General features: G+C 38.5%; 4 protein-coding genes across 4 annotated transcripts; 2 read left to right on the forward strand and 2 right to left on the reverse strand.

Moving 5' to 3' along the window:
* Positions 1 to 2,288: 2,288 nt before the first annotated feature.
* Positions 2,289 to 8,685, forward strand: GCK72_009872 (uncharacterized protein; the record flags this gene model as incomplete). The annotated part of the gene is made up of 17 exons (XM_053727576.1): positions 2,289 to 2,508; positions 3,181 to 3,262; positions 3,362 to 3,517; positions 3,838 to 3,973; positions 4,416 to 4,523; positions 4,854 to 5,179; positions 5,595 to 5,684; positions 5,732 to 6,087; positions 6,177 to 6,356; positions 6,406 to 6,623; positions 6,671 to 6,740; positions 7,002 to 7,352; positions 7,611 to 7,872; positions 7,927 to 8,132; positions 8,219 to 8,382; positions 8,425 to 8,521; positions 8,570 to 8,685. 17 exons carry the CDS (start codon positions 2,289 to 2,291, stop codon positions 8,683 to 8,685), a joined length of 3,138 nt encoding a protein of 1,045 aa, XP_053587153.1.
* A 404-nt stretch (positions 8,686 to 9,089) lies between these two features.
* Positions 9,090 to 10,136, reverse strand: GCK72_009873 (uncharacterized protein; the record flags this gene model as incomplete). The annotated part of the gene is made up of 4 exons (XM_053727577.1): positions 9,090 to 9,263; positions 9,320 to 9,736; positions 9,781 to 9,954; positions 10,122 to 10,136. 4 exons carry the CDS (start codon positions 10,134 to 10,136, stop codon positions 9,090 to 9,092), a joined length of 780 nt encoding a protein of 259 aa, XP_053587154.1.
* A 59-nt stretch (positions 10,137 to 10,195) lies between these two features.
* Positions 10,196 to 12,111, forward strand: GCK72_009874 (uncharacterized protein; the record flags this gene model as incomplete). Its single annotated transcript, XM_003113235.2, has 8 exons — positions 10,196 to 10,293; positions 10,339 to 10,412; positions 10,458 to 10,783; positions 10,830 to 11,022; positions 11,099 to 11,376; positions 11,420 to 11,545; positions 11,592 to 11,972; positions 12,019 to 12,111. 8 exons carry the CDS (start codon positions 10,196 to 10,198, stop codon positions 12,109 to 12,111), a joined length of 1,569 nt encoding a protein of 522 aa, XP_003113283.2.
* Positions 12,044 to 14,986, reverse strand: GCK72_009875 (uncharacterized protein; the record flags this gene model as incomplete). The annotated part of the gene is made up of 11 exons (XM_003113189.2): positions 12,044 to 12,301; positions 12,380 to 12,637; positions 12,730 to 13,372; positions 13,438 to 13,613; positions 13,666 to 13,866; positions 13,916 to 14,071; positions 14,130 to 14,309; positions 14,359 to 14,437; positions 14,484 to 14,673; positions 14,721 to 14,868; positions 14,918 to 14,986. The coding sequence occupies 11 exons, from the start codon at positions 14,984 to 14,986 to the stop codon at positions 12,044 to 12,046; spliced, it is 2,358 nt and encodes a 785-aa protein (XP_003113237.2).
* Positions 14,987 to 19,837: the final 4,851 nt, after the last annotated feature.

Raw genomic sequence — 19,837 nt, forward strand, 5'->3', positions numbered from 1 at the left:
TTTTCTATTTACCTCGTATTCGTATAGTAGTAATATACATACGTGATAAGTTTTAATTTTAATTTATTGTGACTAAAAGGAAACCAAAAAGATACAAAAGACTAGAAACGATCCCTCACGAGACAGTTGTAGATTGTTCCTCCTCCTGATTTTTTCTAATATCATTGGAGCACTTAAAAATGTTTCGTTTTCCGATGTATCCTTCCTGTAATTTGTAGGATAATGTCTGTGAGACGTCAGAAGACAAAAAGTACATTTCTGTGAACTCCTCCCACGTTTTACGTGTCTTCACAGTATAAAATATGAGACTATTCAAGTTCAGATAAAAACCCTTTTCTTCTCACTTTTAAAAAAAATTTCAGTTTTAATACATGTTTAGTAGATGTTTAACCTAGACTTCTAGCCACTTCTAGCCTTCTCATTCTATATTTCTTCCTAGAAATCTTATATTTATATCCGGACTAGGAGGTTTATAAATAACTGAATATATAATTTTTCTCTTCCGTTTATCCCTCTTCTCCCTCACCTTTTTCCTCCTTTTCAATCACTGCCAAATCCAGAAAGGTGTCAAAAGAAAATAGAAGAGAAGATAGAAGAATAGAAAAAAACAAACGTCGTTTTAGGCTGCTAAAATCTTATATTTTTCCCTTTTCGCACAATCCATTTTTTACAAATTTATCGCGAAGAGAGTCAGTGAAGGGAGAGGATTAAGGGTTTTGGAAGTCTGAAAATCTGAAAGAGTCAGAACTGTTACGTCATGGATATCTTGAATGCAAAATGCTAATCCATGAGAATGAAGATCTATAATAGATTGATGTGATATCTGATAGAGCAGAGAACGTGAACTGGATAGACCCCAATCGGAAGAGCCAGAAACTTGGAACCCCTAAAAATAGATACTTCATCTTGGAATATGTGATATGGTCCCCAGAAATGAGAAAAGTTAGAAGGGATTGTCTTCTGGAATTCAAAACAATTCCACACACTTTTGAAAATCCGAATGTCCTCGTGTTGACCTCTTTCTCTGCGACCTTTCTTCTTTTTCTATTTTCAATCCACCCACATGTATGACATTTCAACGTCACCCTCATCATCATCATCATTATTTGGGCGGATTGTTTGTTTGTTTTTTTAACCCTGTTTTCCCATTTAAATTGGTAGTAGAGCTTCCGGTCCTTCTCGTAGATTGGAGGCGTTTCAAACTCTGCTATCTCGTTTGATTCATCCTCCAGCAACCAGTTTACGTAGAGAGACGAATACTGTTATCGAAAGATACAAATGAAAATGTTCAACAAGAAATCGAAGTTCTGAACAAGCATAAAATCATGAAATATGAGAAAACTGATCTATGAGATCTTGAACTCTTGTTGTACCTCTTCTTGAAATATGAGTTTTCACAGCTGAAGTTGTCGTTCTCGGATTACTGTAGTCTATCGAAGGAACATGTTTCCCCCTACAAGCTTGCTTGATTGAGGGATCTACGTCGATCATTATCAATGTATGGAGATGGGAATTGTGGATGAACCACCTGACAGATTCGAAATACATATGCATCATGCTCTGAAACGGAAACTTGTGATCTTCAAGATGTATGCTCATGTCCTCTGTCTTATTTCCAAGATCCGTGTTCTCTTCGCATTTCTAGAAACAACAATCCATATATTTTGCGTCCATCTCTAATGACTTTTTCGAAAAAGAAAAAGAAGAAAAAGGCGATTCATCTCAAATTTCAATCGGTGTATGTGGCTTCATTTCATTGCGTGAGAAGTCAACGATGATTCAATCAATAGGAGTCGTTTCAGACATTCTTCCTGAACACTTTCCGGTCCTCAAAACCAAAAACAAGAGGTCGAAAGAGGAAAATGAGACTTAGAGAGAATGGACGTTTGAGGGGACGTAGACGGCGTCTTCACTGCTTCTGGTCGGTGCCTAATTTGTGTGTGGGTCTGACGCGTGAGCCCGTAGAGAGAAGAGAGCAAGAGGAGGAGCAAAAGCAGTAGCACGTCTTCTCTTTTTTCTCTGTCTGACACCTCTCAAATCAACATAATGTATCGGATTCACAAGAAAAACGGAGAAGAAGAGAGAGGGTGTCAGAAGCAGAGCGCGAGAAAAAGAAAAATAGAAAAAAAGAAGAAGAAGCTGTATCGTTTTTTGTCTTGAAAATCATCGGGCAAGCTTTCCCTCCTCTTCCTTATTCTATCTTAGGCTGCTAATTTGCCTCATCCCTATTCTCTTTTTTCCTCTCTCCTATCCCATTCGAGAAGTCCATTCAATTAAAAGAAAAGAAGATGTTCTCTCGAAGAACGACACCTTCTCCATCAATCACAACTGCTTCTTCTTCCACATTCTCCATCTCGAACTTGACGAATAATAATGCGACTTCCACTTCGGATTTACCTGCTTCCGCTATTTCTAATATTGTTCCCCAAATTCCGCCCACCCCACGTCGGGTACCTCCGAAAATTGGACTTTTGCGACATTTGTCTGGGTTTTTGGAGTCGAAAAAAGGTTGGTTATGAGTGATTTTCAAGTATTTATCCTTGATTTGGGCTTCCATTGTTCTGAATTTCATCGAAATCAAAAAATCAGTTTTCCACAGTTGTAGCGTTATTTCTTGGTTTTTCAACACAAATAAGTATATTTAGTCTAAAAATATCATGAACTGCTGATCTCCGATTCCAATTTTGTTTATATTTTTCTTAAAAAGTAAGTGTTGGATTCATCTACGGATTCATTATTTCTTCGTTAAATTCTTGTGTTTTCTTAATTCTGGTCATTGAAATAATATCAAATAATATTGGGATTACAACATATTGCTTACTCATCATGACTCAATATTAAAAGTTTCCATTCGAGAACTCATCATTTCGTCATTTTCCAATTTGAAACATTTCGAATTCCAAAGTACAGATGAGCCCATCGAGCCATCCTCCCAAAAAAACTTTTTCTTTCCAAAAAATGTAATCGTTTTCCCGTTGTTTCTGTTTCTGCCTCAATCTTGTCTCAATATGTGTGTATTTGTGCTCACCGAGCTTCTGGTTGCTCACATGAAACACGTATTGCAGAGCCAGAAGAGAAGAAAAGAGAAGAAACAAAGCTTGAAGGTTTTGAAATTGGGAAAAAGAGCAGAAAAAAGCTAGAAAAAAAGGGGAAATGAAATGAGAAGATATATTTTTTCAGATCTGATGAATGATTGGGAAATCGGTGGAACGCAAAACAAATGGGTTTGTCCGAGCGATCGACATTTACATTTAAGAGCACAGTAAGTATTTCATAAGAGAAATAAACACAAGAATCTCAGAAGAAGAAGAGAACAGAAGAGAATCTCCAGATTTACAGTTTGAGACAGTCATAATTTCAGATTAAAATCAGGATGGTCTGTTCGAACGGCCACAGCGAGATCTCCAACGAATTCAAAAGCTCAAACAGGATCGATTACAGCTGCAGAACAAGAACATATTCAACGAGTTCTTGCGAAAGCCGAGGAGAGTAAAACTAAGGAACAACAGAGAATCGGGTAAGATTGTATTTCTTTACTTTTTGAATGATTTATTCTATGGAATCCTTTAAAGACTCCTCTCGAATTCCAATCTTTCAAAGTTCATCATGAAAAATCTTTGACGAAATTTCCTGATGTCGTCATCTATTTTATTGAGAAAAAAAGAGAAAAAACATTAGAAATTCTGTGAGGTTTTCGCCAGATTTCTAGACTCTTTTTCTTCACATATCTGAATAAATCATGTGAACAATCCATTGCTTCGAGAGGGAAAATTTCAGTTTTACACGGAGATTTCTCTGAAAATATTGAAAAAAAAAGAACAAAAAGTATAATTTCAGAAAAATGGTGGATCGTCTGGAGAAAATGAGAAGACGTGCGACAGGAAACGGTGTTACTCATTGTCTTCTCTGTCATACTGAATTCGGATTACTCGCTTCGAAAAGCTACGCAGCGATGTGTGTGGATTGTAGAAAAGTGAGATTTGTTGGGTTCATTCTTTGATTTTTCTGCAAACATGGGTTCAATTTGAAATCTTTTAATATCAAAATGTACATCTAATCTGTAAAAGCTTCTTTAGTTTATCTTGGATTTTCGTTCATTCCGTTCAATGATTTCACTTCCTCCGAAGAGCTGTCAAATATTATTTGAAACTACGTAGTGTATATTTTCGGAACGAAAAAAAAGCCGTCTAATCTGAGAAAAAATGAAAACCAAATCCCATAATCATCATCACTGTAAAATCCAAGCGCTGTCGAAAATACAGTAACCGAAAATTCGAAAAACCTCAGACATAACCGACAAAACCACTCAATCACCATGTCGTGTCGGTTTATGAAGTTTAAGAAAAATTTCAATCTTTTTTTTTCTCAGCCAACATTCAATAAACAACAACAAAACCTTACATACAATTTTGCAGTACGTATGCCAACGAAATTGTGGTGTCGAAACGACGGATGTAAGCCAAACAACTGGAAAAGTGGAAACTGTATTCCTGTGCAAAATATGCTCAGAAGCCAGAGAGGTGGTTAGTGGTTTCTGCTGGTTGTCCGCGTTTTAAATTCTCTTTATCTGAATGTCTGATTCAGAATGTCCTTTACTGTCCACGTCTACTATCTTTTGATTTCTTTTTCATGTCTATTCTTTCTCAGTGTTTTTTGGTTTCAACGGTTTCCTGAAAAACCTTTTTTTGCCTTCTTGCTTTCACTCTTTCCCTAAATATGATCACCCTTTGTCATACAAAAAGGATTAACATTACTATCCAATATCATTTAACAAAAGGATTTCTATGTTTTTGCAACCCATGTTTGCTTGCCGAAAACTTTGCTTGGTTGTATTAATTTTTAAATTATTCCAGCTCTGGAAGAAATCTGGCGCATGGTTTTACAAAGAAATGCCAGAATTCCAAAGACCTGATGATCGTCTGCCCTATTATACTCCAGTAACTGCAAACGGTTCAGTTCCAAATGCCAACTCATCTTCAACTCCACTATCTGGAACGCCTGCTGCTGGTCCTCAACCAATGACAATGCCATCCACGTCATCATGTCAAATGACAACTCCAAAATGGGCATCTCCCGGTGCATCGAATTCAACAGCACCACAAATTACAAATGGTCCAGCGTCTCCTCTTCCGAATGGAAATAGAAGAAATACTGGAAACGGAGGAATTGATTTCCCCAGGTAAGATTTTCATAAAATTTATAATTTCAATGTATTGAAGTGCTGTGATTTGAATAGACCCCTCCAAAGTTTCGAACTGAGATTTGTGAATTGCTTCGATTTTGCTAGGAAGCAGATCTTTCAACACTCATTCAGAAATCAACTTCAAAATCCAAGAGGAATAATACAACATGCATGATTTTTACACCCCAATAGGCTCTAACTCCAATTATTTGTGTTGCTTTTCTTCTTTTTTACCCTGCCTTTTTTATTTTAAGCTCAAGTCGTCCCAGCATCTGCTCTGTGCTTCAAGCAATCGAACCGCTCGACAGGTTGTTATTTTATTATTTTTTCATCTGTCCTCTGTTTCTTTGATTCAACCACTAGTTGTATTTCTTCTAAAATCAAAATTCAAGAAATTCAAAGAAAATTGCAGATCGAAGTCTCCACGACCAAGGATTCAACCAAGATGGGTTAATGAGAAAGTTATGAGTAGCATGTCGGTTGATGACGAAGAAAAAGCAGCGTATGTTCAACATCATATTTTCATGTCTCTGAATTATTGAATTTCAGAAGTTCATCCGATGGAGAATCATTCATCCAATCGGGTATTCCACGTCGTCAAATTAACAATAAGACTCCGGTTGCTTCTGCTTCAACGACAACATCTCCAGCTCCTCCACCAACATCAACCACTCCAACTTCTCGAATAGATGCCAATATGGAACGATTCTCTCGTCATACGAATTCCCATAAAAACAAACCGCTGTACAGTACTGATAGTGAAGACGATTCATCTCCAGAATCTCGTCCATCAACAAGGTCTACTTCTCCACGACATTCTCTAGCAACTCCATCTTCATACGCTCATGACACGTGTCACGATACATCACTTCCGGATGCAGATACACGTAGCATTGACAGTGGAGGTAACTGCTCAACCTGTCAGTACTTTTTCGGGCATTAGGACGAAAACACTCTTTGAATTAAGATTTGAACTAATTTATTATTGTTTCAGTTGTCCAATCGGATCATTCGAATCCACAACAATCTGGTCTCACTTGTTCATCTTCTTCATTGACCCCACTTCAACAACAAACAAATCATGTAGATCATCATCATAGCTCTGGAAGAGGTTCTCCAAGAAGAATCTCTAATTCAGACAGTGCCACGTCACGAGTAGCTCAAAGTGCATCAGGTAAAACAATGATTCAATAGTACAGTCATCAATACATATATTCCTAAAGGTACCTCCCTCGTCACTCCTCCACCTCCAATCTCTTCCCGAACAAGTCCGGATCATCGAACATCAAGTCCAATGAATATAATGGAACATAAAACATCAAGTGCCAGCACAGCAAGTAGTGGTGGAACAAGAAGAGTTGGTTCAGCTGAGCCGACAATCAATAATCATCATTCAACGCATAATAATCATAATCATAATGAAACGAAACGATTAATCACCGTAAGAAATAACACGATGAAATGGACTGAGCATCTCGAAATTTTCAGCAAACCAGCAGAGCTGAATCTCCGTTAGCGGCTGCTCCAAGTTATTTGAATTCTCCGGATGAAGATATGAGTTAGTTTTTTTTTGTTTGATTTCAGATATAATTTTCATTTGTAATGGGTCTAGAAACATTTTTACGGTTTTGAGAATGAGAGTTTTAACGGAGAAAAAGTCGTAGATATTTGTTTGAAATTTATTATTATTATTGTGACTTGGAAATATGGTTTTTATGATTTATTTCGTGGGTTATTTTTGGTCTTTGCGGTGATTCTTCTAATATTTTTATAATTTCGAATCTAATATGCTTCTTAACCATTTCTAATCCAATTTCAGAGCAACGAACTCGTCGTCGTGACGGTGTTGGTCGTATCAATTCTCTTCAACTTAGAACTTCTCTTGATGACGTGGCACCTCCGGTTCCCCCGGTTGCAGTTTCTAAAATGAATGGTCACGTCGTCACTTCTGAATCCTCCTCCTCCACATCTCATCAAAACCATACTCCAGCTCCCACAACCGTTCCAGTTGTTCTAGAAGAAGAGGAAGAAAAGGCAATCACAGCGAGTACTGAATCTGCTTCTGAACCTGGTGCGGTGATTGACCAACGTCTTCTGACGGCAGCGAGCACGTCGCCTGTCGTAGAGTCAAAGCATGCTTCTCGTCGTGGTTCTCGTGGTGTATTCAGTTGTTTGTTGTGTTTTTCCAGAAAACAACGTTTGTCTTTTTTCTTTATTTCCTTTCATAATTTTTCATTGCCCTTCCACTAACATCAGTCACTCATAGTCCTTTAGAAATAATCTAAAATTTCTATATCAAGTATTCAGACTATCCCAAATCTATCACTTTTGTTCAAATTTTGGTTATGACATCTTTCCACTTTTTTGGTTTATAGCACCTGCCTATCCGCAATCCATCTATTTTTCTTATTCCCTAATCTTTTTTCAGGCAGCCTAGGATCAATCAGTTTGACACTCACCTATCACTCAGCTGATAAGAAGCTGAAGATCCATTTAATCCGTGCAAAAAATCTCAAAGCAATGGATTCAAACGGATTTTCTGATCCATACGTGAAATTTCATCTACTTCCCGGAAATACGAAAGCGACTAAATTGACATCAAAGACAATTGAAAAGACATTAAATCCGGAATGGAATGAAGAAATGTCATACTATGGAATAACGGAAGAAGATAAAGAGAAAAAAATTCTGTAAGATTCATTGAAACTCATTGTTTGTTCTCATCTTTATTCTCTGTTTTTCAGCCGTGTAACAGTACTTGATCGTGATCGAATTGGATCAGATTTCCTCGGAGAGACGAGAATTGCACTCAAGAAATTGAATGATAATGAGATGAAGAAATTCAACTTGTATTTGGAAAGTGCACTTCCAGTTCCAGTTCAAACGAAAGAAGAGGAAAATGAGGACAGAGGAAAGATAAATGTTGGATTGCAATATAATATTCAACAAGGTAATTTCAGAATATTCACATTTTTCAAGGATCGTGTAGAAGCAGAAAATACTCGTTTGAACAAAGAATGATTCATTCATTTTCAGGATCCCTATTCATCAATATCAACCGTTGCGTTGAGCTAGTTGGAATGGATTCAACTGGATTCTCTGATCCATATTGTAAAGTTTCTTTGACTCCAATCACGTCGAAAGCCCATCGAGGCAAGACTTCTACAAAGAAACGAACATTGAATCCAGAATGGAATGAGGTATAATTTCAGATATTTAATTGAAACAATCTGATCATTCAGCAACTTCAATTCGTTGTTCCATTCAAAGATCTTCCGAAGAAGACACTTCAAATTGGGGTTTATGATCATGATTTGGGTAAACATGATGACTATATCGGTGAGTTTATCGAGACATTTCCAGGTAAATCTCATTTTTCTTTTAAAGGTGGAATTCTCCTTTCCACGTCAGCAAAAGACGAAAGAGGTCGTCAATGGATTAAATGTATCGAAAATCCGGGAACATTGGTTGAAGCGTGGCATCGTCTTGAATTGGATTCGTAGTTTTATTTTATTAATTTCTTCGATTTCATGGTTTTATTGTTTTTTACAGGTTTCTACAGGTACTTTTAATGAAATTCGGTAGTTTTTTTGTTTCAATTCATTTTTTTCTACTCAACAGTCCTTCAACATTTCTTCACCACTGTTTTCAAACATTTCCCGCAACTTTTTGGTGAATGAATTTTACAAGTTATGACGTTTATTTGGGGTCACTGTCAATAAAATTAGTCGAAATTAAATGAGGGAATAGAATATTCAATGCGATAATAAATCAATCAAAGGATGGATAAAAATGATGATAGCCGGAATAAAGTAAGAATGAGATGAGATGTTTTTGAACAGTAAGACGGGGAGATGGAGATCGACATTACTTACCATTAAGAAAAAAGATTAAAAGCAAGAAATGATTATTTAGATGAAGTCTTTGCCTTCTTGGCGGCCGAAGCTCCACTCTTTTGTGCATTGGAGCTGGCTTTTTTCTTATCACCCGCTGTGGCAACAACAACTGGCTTCGCCTCTGCGACTTCTCCCATTTCACGTTCAATAAGAGTGATGAGAGTGTTACAACGACGTTGGAGCTCCTGTAAAAATGCGTTTATTTCGAATGTTATGAAGTTGAATTAAAAAATTAACTGACCATAGCTGTACGACTCTTTAAGAACCAATCGAATCTGAATTGAGGCGCCATTCGAACTGATTGTCGCAGTTCTTCAAACACATTCTCTTTGTCGTATCCCAATCGGTGAGTTTCGCAAACCAAGAAACGATCCTCTTCTTCAGTGTATGTCTTTCCTTTGTTCGTTCCATAGGAGATCCGTAGCTGTTGGAAAGGTGCCTTGTACTTGGCTATTTTTGCATCAAGAGCCTTTTTAACAGCATACTTGCGCTGTATTCTTGCCTCCCCTTTCTCAATTTGGCTGAGAAGTTTCTCTGAATCTTGAAGCTCATCGACACGCTCCCAGAAAACATTAGCGTATCTTTGAATTTCCTCCAGAGGACGTTCCATTTCCTTTGCAATACTTTCCAGGTCATCACGTCCATATTTTTCGTTTCCCTAAATATAGACATGTAAACTTTGAATTTTCAAGCAATCTTTACCCTAATGAATTGCGTGAATTCGCGTTTGGTCCAGTCAGTGATTGCTTGTGTCAAAAGTTCGGTTTTCTCTTCTTGTTCTTTTTCAGTGAGTGGTCGAGCATTGTTGATGAGCTTTTGCTCCTCGGCTTGACGTTTCTCCGCTTCTTTTGCAGGGACATCTTTTGGCCTTTCCGCCTGAAAGTCATCAGTTATATTTCAAAAGGAGTTATGAAAAACCCCATGCTACATTTCCGTTACGTATCAAAATAATCGTGGTGAATAACATACACCGTCTAGATAAAGAAGCTCCACCCTTTTCAATCCTTTTCAAATCGGCTTTCCGTCTGCCTTCAGAATCTCACCGCCGTAGTCACCATTCATTCGATTTCGTCGAATGATGGAGAGCTCAGAACCCCCGCTGAGTAATTCTGAAGACATGATTACAACTTCTGAAGAAGATCCAGACGTTGCAAGCAACCAAAGCCCACACAAACTCTTTCTTCTGGGTTACATCCCACATGCAAGGCATAATCCGTGAGTTTAATGAATCTTTGATGACGACAAAACGCAAGCATTCAGAATCTTGAAAACGATAACGAATGATTTGTTGTCTCATTATTACATCTCATGGAATTCGTCGAAGTGGCAGCATTGTGGGTTTATTTGATGAATTTTTGATTTACACATTACTTTTACAGCAGACGGTGAACCCTCGCGTTCAAGAAGTCTAATGGCTAATGCAGATGCTCTCGTTTTTTTCATAAATGAGCAGACTTTACGTGATGAGAACTGTCTCTTGACATTACAATATGCCTGGAACTTGACTCTACCAATTTTGATGTTACGGCCACCTATGACAAAACTCGTTATTTCTAATCGTGAAGCTCACCGTGAAAGAGAAAAAATAATGCACATAGGAGAATGCGCAATTGTTAGAAGTACAAGTGGTGAGCCTTGGCAACTTTTGAACGATGGAAACTCAGAGTCTGTTGACTACGCTTTACTGCAGGACGTTCTTCATGAAGTAAGCTCAGCTCAATTAAAAAAAATAATAATTTCCCGATTTCCAGGGCTACCGTCTTTCCACTCTTTATGATGTGCAGTCTCATGCCAAATCACTGGCTCGAGTTCGACGGAAACTATCCACGATTTTTTCAACAACAAATTTTCTGCTACCGCTGTCTAAAGGTGGTTCATCGTCATCATCTCAACCGCATTTCTACTTATCCCCGTCCAACAGTTCTTTATGCGATGCACACAAATGTAAGAACACGTAATGTAGCGGGCGCCATAGGGAGAAAAGCAGGATAAGCCAAAGATAAGCTTTATGGATTTCCAGTGTCCAAATCTCGTAGTGCCGTCATCAAGCCTCCAGTGGCAACGAAGATAGCAACACGCCGTCAGAGTGGATCGTCTGGAGATAATAACAAAACGCGTCTCAATTTATCGATGAGCACTGGGAATTTATGCCGGACGGGAGTCGTGCGCACACCATATCCGAAGGCAAAGCAATTTCAGTTTGAGGAGGACGGAGGCGATGAGGAAGATGAGACGGACGAAGAGGATACAGATTTAGTTAGTATCAAAACGCATTCGGGAAGACGACGTAATGTTTTGGTATGTTATGGAAAATAACTTATATGAAACAGATAAATTACAGAAGAGTCCTCCGCCCCCTGATAGAATTCCTAGTTCAGTGGGAGCAAGCGAAGTTGATGAGAAGGATGATACTTTTTTAAAGCTAATGCCGGACAATATTCAACACACCATTTTTAAGACACCAACGGTAAAGAAAACATATAATAAATGTTGAAATCACTCCTTCTTTTCAGTTGGATTTGCCAATTGGGGATGATTCAGAAATCGATGCTGATTCATTTCCTCTTCCTCCACCAACTCCCAAAACACCAGGCAGTGGATTATTCTCCATACCTTCAGGGAGAAACACTGAGAACACATCTCGTTCTCGTTTTACTAAAAGAAGTCGTTTTGGTTCAATAACCAGTCGTACTTCTTCTTTAGATCGTCGAATGAGTTTAAGCTGTTTAGAAGATATTTCTAATTATCAGAAAACTCAATATTTGGTGTTCCCGCTCCGAGACTCTACTAAGAAACCTTATTTGCTCAAATTTCCTGAAGACATGCACGAAGAAGAAGAGAAACACGGAGGCAGTGTGTGGGGCAGCGATACGAGTTTGGAAGAGGAAATTAAGGTTCGTATGAGCATAACAATTTCCTACATATGTTAAATGTTTTCAGCTGGCCGAAAAAATCAACGCAGGAATTATTGTGGACTACATGGATGATTCTCCAATCGTTTCTCCCGCTCCATATTTGGGAGACTTGGCCTAATTACTTTGTCTAAACTTACCACATATCCAATTGTCTTGCGATAATGATAAATTTCTTTGTCCAATAGCTCAAACAGACGGCGTGGATAGAATTGGAAATCGAAAACTTGTGGGAGTTTTGGGCGCGGGGCCTTTGATTGCTTTTCCGCCGGATTTCCAGTTCTCATGGCTTCTTTGTAGTAGAGATCCACCTAAAAATTTATTTGTTCATTTTTTGGTAAGCACATGTTGAGATATCCAACAAACTGAAGGTTTCGTTCTTTACTGACCTGGTAATTTGCTTTACGCTCTCTTTTTGGTGGCTCAATCCAAAAATGCCCCATACCATCAGCCTGCTTGGCTTTGTAGTTCTCCCCTTCGAAGTTATAAACAGTAAATTTTGTATTGTCTTCGAACGTCATGTTTCGCAGGTTGTTTTCATCAATTTTCCCCATTTTCTCGTTCAACTCCGCCGTCTTCACTTCCGCTTTCTCGAGAATGGTGTCAATATCGTCATCGCTGATTGTAGAGTCTTTAGCAGCAAATACCTGAAAAATTAGTTTTGGAAAAAATTCTAATTACTAATTCTAGCAACAAAGAAACTATATGAATGATTCGCACTGAACACTGTTTTAATCACCTGTTCCGCTCCATGTCTAATCATGCTGATCATATCTCCCTTTCCAAGAGTTTTTTGAGCTTCCGACATACGTCCTTGTTGAATGACAATGTTATCGAGACGAAGTTTTGCTTCGGCCTTTTCAATAATACGCTCATCGACTGTGTTCTCAGTAATCAAACGGAAAACTCTGACTTGTTTCTTTTGACCGATACGATGAGCTCTATCCATAGCCTGAAGATCAGATTGAGGGTTCCAGTCAGAGTCATAAATGATGACGACATCAGCAGTAGCCAAATTGATTCCAAGGCCTCCGGCACGAGTGGTTAACATGAAAATGAACTTTTCAGAGTTTGGAGCATTATATGCTTCAATTGCTTGTGAGCGGTCTTCGTGTGCAGTTGACCCATCAAGACGACAGTATTCATACTTTCGCCACCAGCAATAGTCCTCGAGTAAATCAAGCATTCGAGAGAACTGAGAGAAAATAAGAACTCGTGAACCCTGTTCTTTGAGTTTAACAAGCAACTTGTCGAGGACAACCATCTTTCCGCAATTGTCAACGAGATGCTGGTCTGTGGTGTAAGGTGGTCCAGGTTCAGCACCGTCGAAAAGATACGGGTGATTGACGCATTTTCGAAGATGCATCAAGATATTCATAAGGCTGGAAAAATTATGTGTTGTCTTTTTTATCTACTAAAAATTGCTTTAAAATAAATTTTAACTCACCGAGCTTTCTCAACTTTTCCAGCTCCATTGATAACATCAATATCTTTCATGAGAACCTTCGTGTACCACTCTCTTTGAAGCTTCGAAAGACCAACATAAACTTTAACCTCTTTCTTTGGCAACAATGACTTCTCAACATCTGATTTGATACGACGAAGAAGGAACGGTTGAAGAACCTAGAATATCATAATGAAAAAAATTAATGAGACAATTATTATGGCTTCTCACCTTGTGAAGGCGCTGTACCAAATCAGTGTTTCCACTCATTGCATCGCTGGAGAACCATGAATCGAAGTCATCCGAAGAAGTGAAAATGTCAGGCAAAAGAAAGTTCAAAAGAGACCAGAGTTCATGCAAGTTGTTTTGAAGCGGAGTTCCTGTTATGAGAAGTCGATTTTTGGAATTGAGCTCTCGTACAGTTTCAGACAGCTGGAATACGCTAATTAGGAGATGATAGTATATGAAACAATAAAAATACCTTGCTCTTCTCGTTTTTGATACGATGCGCTTCGTCGATGATCACGTACTTCCAATTGAGCTTTTTGAACTGAGTCTTGACTTTGAGCATCATTTCGTAAGTTGTACAACAAACGTCGAAATTTTGAGTAAGAATCGTTTCTCGTAAGATTATATTCTGAAAGAAAGTTAATCAAAGTAATGGTTTGTGTATTTATCGAAAACTCAGAACTCACTCTAGCGGCTTCATCTCCAATAAGGAGAACGGTTCTGATTGATGGACACCATTTCTTGAACTCATTGCCCCAGTTTTGAAGAGTTGACTTGGGCACAATAACAAGATGAGGTGATGACTGATTCTTATAATGTTTCATATAACCGAGTAGAGAAATAGTTTGAAGTGTTTTTCCAAGACCCTGAAACATAATTATTTCACACCAATATCTTGTAACACAAATGAGTTACCATTTCATCAGCCAAAATTCCATTAATATTGTTATGTTGGAGTGAAACTAGCCAATTGAGACCGCGAACCTGATAGTCTCTGAAAATAGTAAATAGTTATTTCGCAACAAACAACAAAAACATACCTCATTTCTCCATTTTCAATATAAAACGGATTCTTGTCGAAAATCACGAGATCATCTCCTTGAGCAGCATCTGCGAGGAGTTCTTCATCTTCCTCTTGTTCAGTTTTCCGGTGTCTGTGGTCTCCATCCACTCCGTTCTTTTTTGAAGGCCTGCCGCGCTTTTTGGCGTCGGCTGGGATTCCCGATGCAACTGAAATAGAATTTGATTAAATGAATACCCATTGACCAAGTCCATACGTTTGGCATCTCCTGAAGACAAGCAGTGAGAAAAGTTTTCAGTTTTTTGCAGCAATTTTTCGAATCGTTTGAAAGAATCGGCTGCATCTGATGTTTCAGGTTCGTCATCCATCTCCATTCTTCGTCCAACTTCCTCAATTTGTTCTACCTGAATTATTACTTTGATGCTTTCATGCATAGATAATTTTTTAGCTCACCTCGCCGGCGTTTGAATCGGTTTCCATTGGTTCATCGTTCATTCCTTGAGATGAGTCGTTGTCAGACATTTTTCTAAATACATCTGTTTTGAATATCGAAAAGATAGGAGACGACAAATTTTTATCGACGAGACAACGGGGAAAAATCAAAAAAAAAAAGATAGACAATAAATAAGGAGCGCGCGAAAAGAGGTGTTGAGAAATTGAACAAAGATTTCGCGGTTTTGAAGTGTCCGCAAACACGACGACGCGCAATTGCGGACGGTGCGAGACGTCTAGACGCGCATTGTTACTGAAAAGGAAGAATGTTGAAACAAGTGATTTCAGTCATAAAACTGATTACAATAAATCTCTTTGGTACATCTGACAAGTGAAAGTGAGCTATCAAATCTATAAGTGTGTGAAGTTTGAGAAAAACTGCACTCAAATTCTCGTAGTTGTGTGTCCTCTACCGAAACGATTTGGGAAGGAACAACTTGAAATATGGTCTGATTGACCGAGAAAAGGCTGTATCTCGGTCGGTAGATCGAATATAGATAACGTTTTTGGCGCATCTGAAAATGCTTGATCAGTTCTATAAGTGTGTGAAGTTTGAGAAAAACTGCACTCAAATTCTCGGAGTTGTGTGTCCTCTACCGAAACGATTTGGGAAGGAACAACTTGAAATATGGTCTGATTGACCGAGAAAAGGCTGTATCTCGGTCGGTAGCTCGAATATTGATAATCTTTTTGGTGCATCTGAAAGAGCTTGATCAGTTCTATAAAAGTTTAAAGTTTGAGAAAAACTGCACACAAGTTCCCGGAACTGTGTGTCCTCTACCGAAGCAAATTGGCAAATGCTCATTGACTACGGTACTCATTGCCTACGGTTACTCATTGACTACGCTGTCTCATTGCCTACGGTCGGCTCATTGACTACGCTTGGCTCATCGCCTACGCTTGACTCTTTGACTACGCTTAGCTCTTTGCCTACTCTTACTCATTGCCTACGGTCAGCTCATTGACTCGCTTTTCCTAATACGCAGAGATTCTGGAATTGGTATTTGGTGAATACCTACACTTTCTGTATATTGAATATTGGTGAATTTTAAATTGGTTATAGAGAGATATGAGTGAAAGGAATGTTTCAAGAAAGTTTGCAATAGCAATAAGGAGTAAGAAATTTAGAAACTGATACCAATATCCTGATTCCATTTTCCACTTTCCACTCTACCTTTTCTTGTATCAAAGCTAAAATATGATAAGGTCAACTCTCAATGCAATCTGAATTAGGCAGTTAAATTCAATTTCAATGAGTTCTGTCAAGGGAAGGTCCCAGAATTTACCCAAGGATTCGGCTTTTCTTTTTTAATCAAAAGATCAAGAATTGGACAGAATTTTGTTTGCTTGAACCCATACACCATTTTTCAGGAAATCAGATAATTTCAAAAATACCTGATAGCTGTATTTCAGAAAGTATACTAGATCTGAATGAAGTGGGTAACTATATAGTTTACATACGAAACTATATGGTTCATGTATAATTTAAATAAGGAATTATTTAGGTATTGGCTATTTGACAAATATGGGAAAGTAGATAATGATAGTAGTATGTGAGTCATAGAGAGAATTGCTGCCGGATGGAGGATTACTGCAAGAAATAAAAGAAGAGGGAGAGCCTTTGGGAAAATTCGGTTATACCCCCCCCCCCCCCCCCCACACCGATAGCTTCCCCGCATGTTGGAATACACCCCCCACCAACTGAAAAGTGGGGGGTTATAACTGTGGGGCTGTATAATGGAACAGAAAGTGTGGGTGGTTATAATGAAACCATTATAGCCCCCCACAGTGGAAAGTGGGGGTTCATATCAAAACACCAGGCAATCTTCTACTATAACCCCCCACGTGTATCAATAAACACCCCCAAAACGCCATGTTGGTATACCACCCCCGGGGAGTGTTTAATAGAATGTCTCCTGAATTTCTGCCTAAGCCTAAGAATTAAGGAAAATCAGCTTCCAGGGCGCTAAGCTTATGAGCGGGGCGAGAGCAAGCTCCAGGGTGTCCTGTTTTAAGGTAATCACTACTTCCAGGGCGCTGAGCTTAGGAGATGTGTAATAGAATGATACAGGAATTTCAGCCTAAGCCTAAGAATTGTGGAAAATCAGGGGGAATTTCAGCATAAATCGACGTTTTAGTTTTAACCTAAAGATAAATTTTAAAGTTTTAGCGAAAAACTGCTGAAAAACGCACAGAAAACCCGAAAAAACGAAGAAAAATCGGAATAAAATAATTATTTTTGAGTGTAATCAATATTTAATTTGACTGCCAACAATGATACTCAGTCATTGGGGGGTTTATATCAAAATGATGCTCACATTACAATATATACCCCCACATCTGATTGAAATTTGGGGGGTTATATTGTAATGTGTGGGGGTCTATAATAGAATGTTCATAATATAGTCCCAACATTCCAATAAACACCCCCATCCAAATGACTAAATCACGCATTGTGGGGGTGTATTCCAACGTTCACCCAGGGGGGTGTATAACCTAATCTTACGGGGGTCTATAATAGAATGTACCCGAGCCTTTTTGTTTTCAGGATGAAAAATTGCACTCTATGATAATCCCACTGATGTACCGGGTATATCATGTACCCATTATTACAGCTCCGAAAATTACCCACTGGCTCAACGTATCCCATGATCAAACCTTGGGAAACACATGCTCTTATCTCTCTATAACCAATTTAAAATTCACCAATATTCAATATACAGAAAGCGTTGGTATTCACCAAATACCAATTCCAGAATCTCTGCGTATTAGGAAAAGCGAGTCAATGAGCTGACCGTAGGCAATGAGTAAGAGTAGGCAAAGAGCTAAGCGTAGTCAAAGAGTCAAGCGTAGGCAATGAGCCAAGCGTAGTCAATGAGCGGTGCCACCCGTGTTCATAGATTAGAATGAAAATAAAGAAATGAAAGTGGTATAGTAACGGTTTATATGAAACCGTTAGCGTTGATTCCCTATCTCTATGTGTGCTCCGATTACTTCTCACAGGCATGACTATAGTCTATAGATTATATATAATCTAACATTCTTGTTTCCAGAGTAGCCGCTCCGCTCCACAGCATGTCAACACCACCCAATTCCAACAACGAGTCGGCAGCCACTACAACAGCTTTCACAACTCATTTATGCTTTCATTATCATCCGGCACCCACGCCTTCATCGTCATCCCTCTCCCATACACCTCAATTTTATGCTCGTCACATATCAATAATTCTTTCGTTTTATTTAAATTTCCCCCAGTAGATCCCCTGTATGTAAGCTCCTAAAAGGTCTCTAGATACCCGGAAACTGACGCAAGATATCCACGTCAGCCTCAAGAATCCTCAACATCAAGTAGAAATCCATCTACCGAAGTCCACACAAGATCGCCTTCATGTCACACCAATAAATCAGCTCTATCAGACCAACGGTCAACACAACTATCACAATCTCAGTGCATGCACATGAATAGACGTCTTAAAATCGTCTCACTTTTGAGTTTCCAACAGCGTCGCTGCAATTTAATTTCAAGTTCGTCTAAGAGATTTCTTTACACGAGTTAGTTTCAGTGATTTGACCACGGGTAAATGGATGAAATCCAGTGTTCCCTGAACTGCCCAAAATGTCGAGTCGAATTATTTTGAATATCTGAGGGGTGTGACCGCCTTATATACAAGCCTGTTATACGGCCGACCGAGAAAGACCGAGGCCTCTGTTCAACTTTGCCTCCAAAAACCAAAAAAACAGGTCGGGCGGGCTGCTGTTAAGCAGCCAGAAATTTTGTGGAAGAGCCGCGATCTACATTAAGAAGATGTACCGTACTTTATGTTAAGCGGCAAAACGGCGCACTCAAAAATAAATCATGAAGCAACAGTCCACAAAGTTGAAAGGAAAAGTAAAACTTTCGAGGAACCATCCTAAATGTCCATGTAATGAGAAGTTCCGGTTTTTGCATTGCTGTAGTGTCGGAGAAAGTAATAAACGTAGTAAAAGGGTTATATATTCACGAGGAGTTCTTTTGTTTAATGAAAACACGTTTTTTGGTGTTTTCTTGAAGTTTAAAAAAAAAGTCGGAGAAATTTTTCGGCAGCATCCTCAACAAAAATGATAGAGAAAGAGAGTGAATCATATGAACATTACATTCATCTGAAAAACTTATTTGGATTCAGAAAAATATTTCCAGCATTTCCTACTCACAACCTTCAAGCCAACTGAATCCAGCGAAAATCGCAGCGTTGCCGCGAAGTTTCCGCTGGTTTAAAACTTTTCCAGTAATTAGAAACTCAATGCGACCTATAGATGTGGTCATACATTCCCTTTAAAGATAAGATTCTTCACTTCGATGACCGCCTTCAGAATTTGTACCTGATCCCTATACCGGTTCTATTTGCCTCCATCCAATTTTTCTCACTGAAATCTTCTTTGAAATCAGAATTCTCAAATCTTTCTTCCGACACCGACAGCTCTTATCTAGTCTGTTCCATCGAAAATTGCGACGCGCTTCTTTTCAATTCCTGCCTTGTTTCACCCAATTCCTTCAATCGCTCAATATTCTCACTTCTTTTCTCTTTTCTTGCCTCTTTTTGATTCCTGAATTTGATCATTGATTTTGCAAGCCACGACTTTTTTTCTGACTCTGAGAAATTATGCAATTTTCTGTGCTGCAATTTACTTGAATAATGGAACCAAAGTCAATATTTCTACTGGGTTTATTGATGTTTCGAGTTGGAAGATTAATGAGAAATGAGAAATTAGCATGGAGTGCAGAATATGAGTCAAAGTAAGATTGAAATTAGAAGTTAATGGATTACTGTATTTCCCATTTTTCAGAAAGTATAAATCTTATCATAATACATCACTGTTTCTTACATTACAATCTACGGGTAC

The sequence above is a fragment of the Caenorhabditis remanei genome, chromosome III, assembly GCF_010183535.1.
Source record: "Caenorhabditis remanei strain PX506 chromosome III, whole genome shotgun sequence".
NCBI classification, from domain to species: domain Eukaryota; kingdom Metazoa; phylum Nematoda; class Chromadorea; order Rhabditida; family Rhabditidae; genus Caenorhabditis; species Caenorhabditis remanei.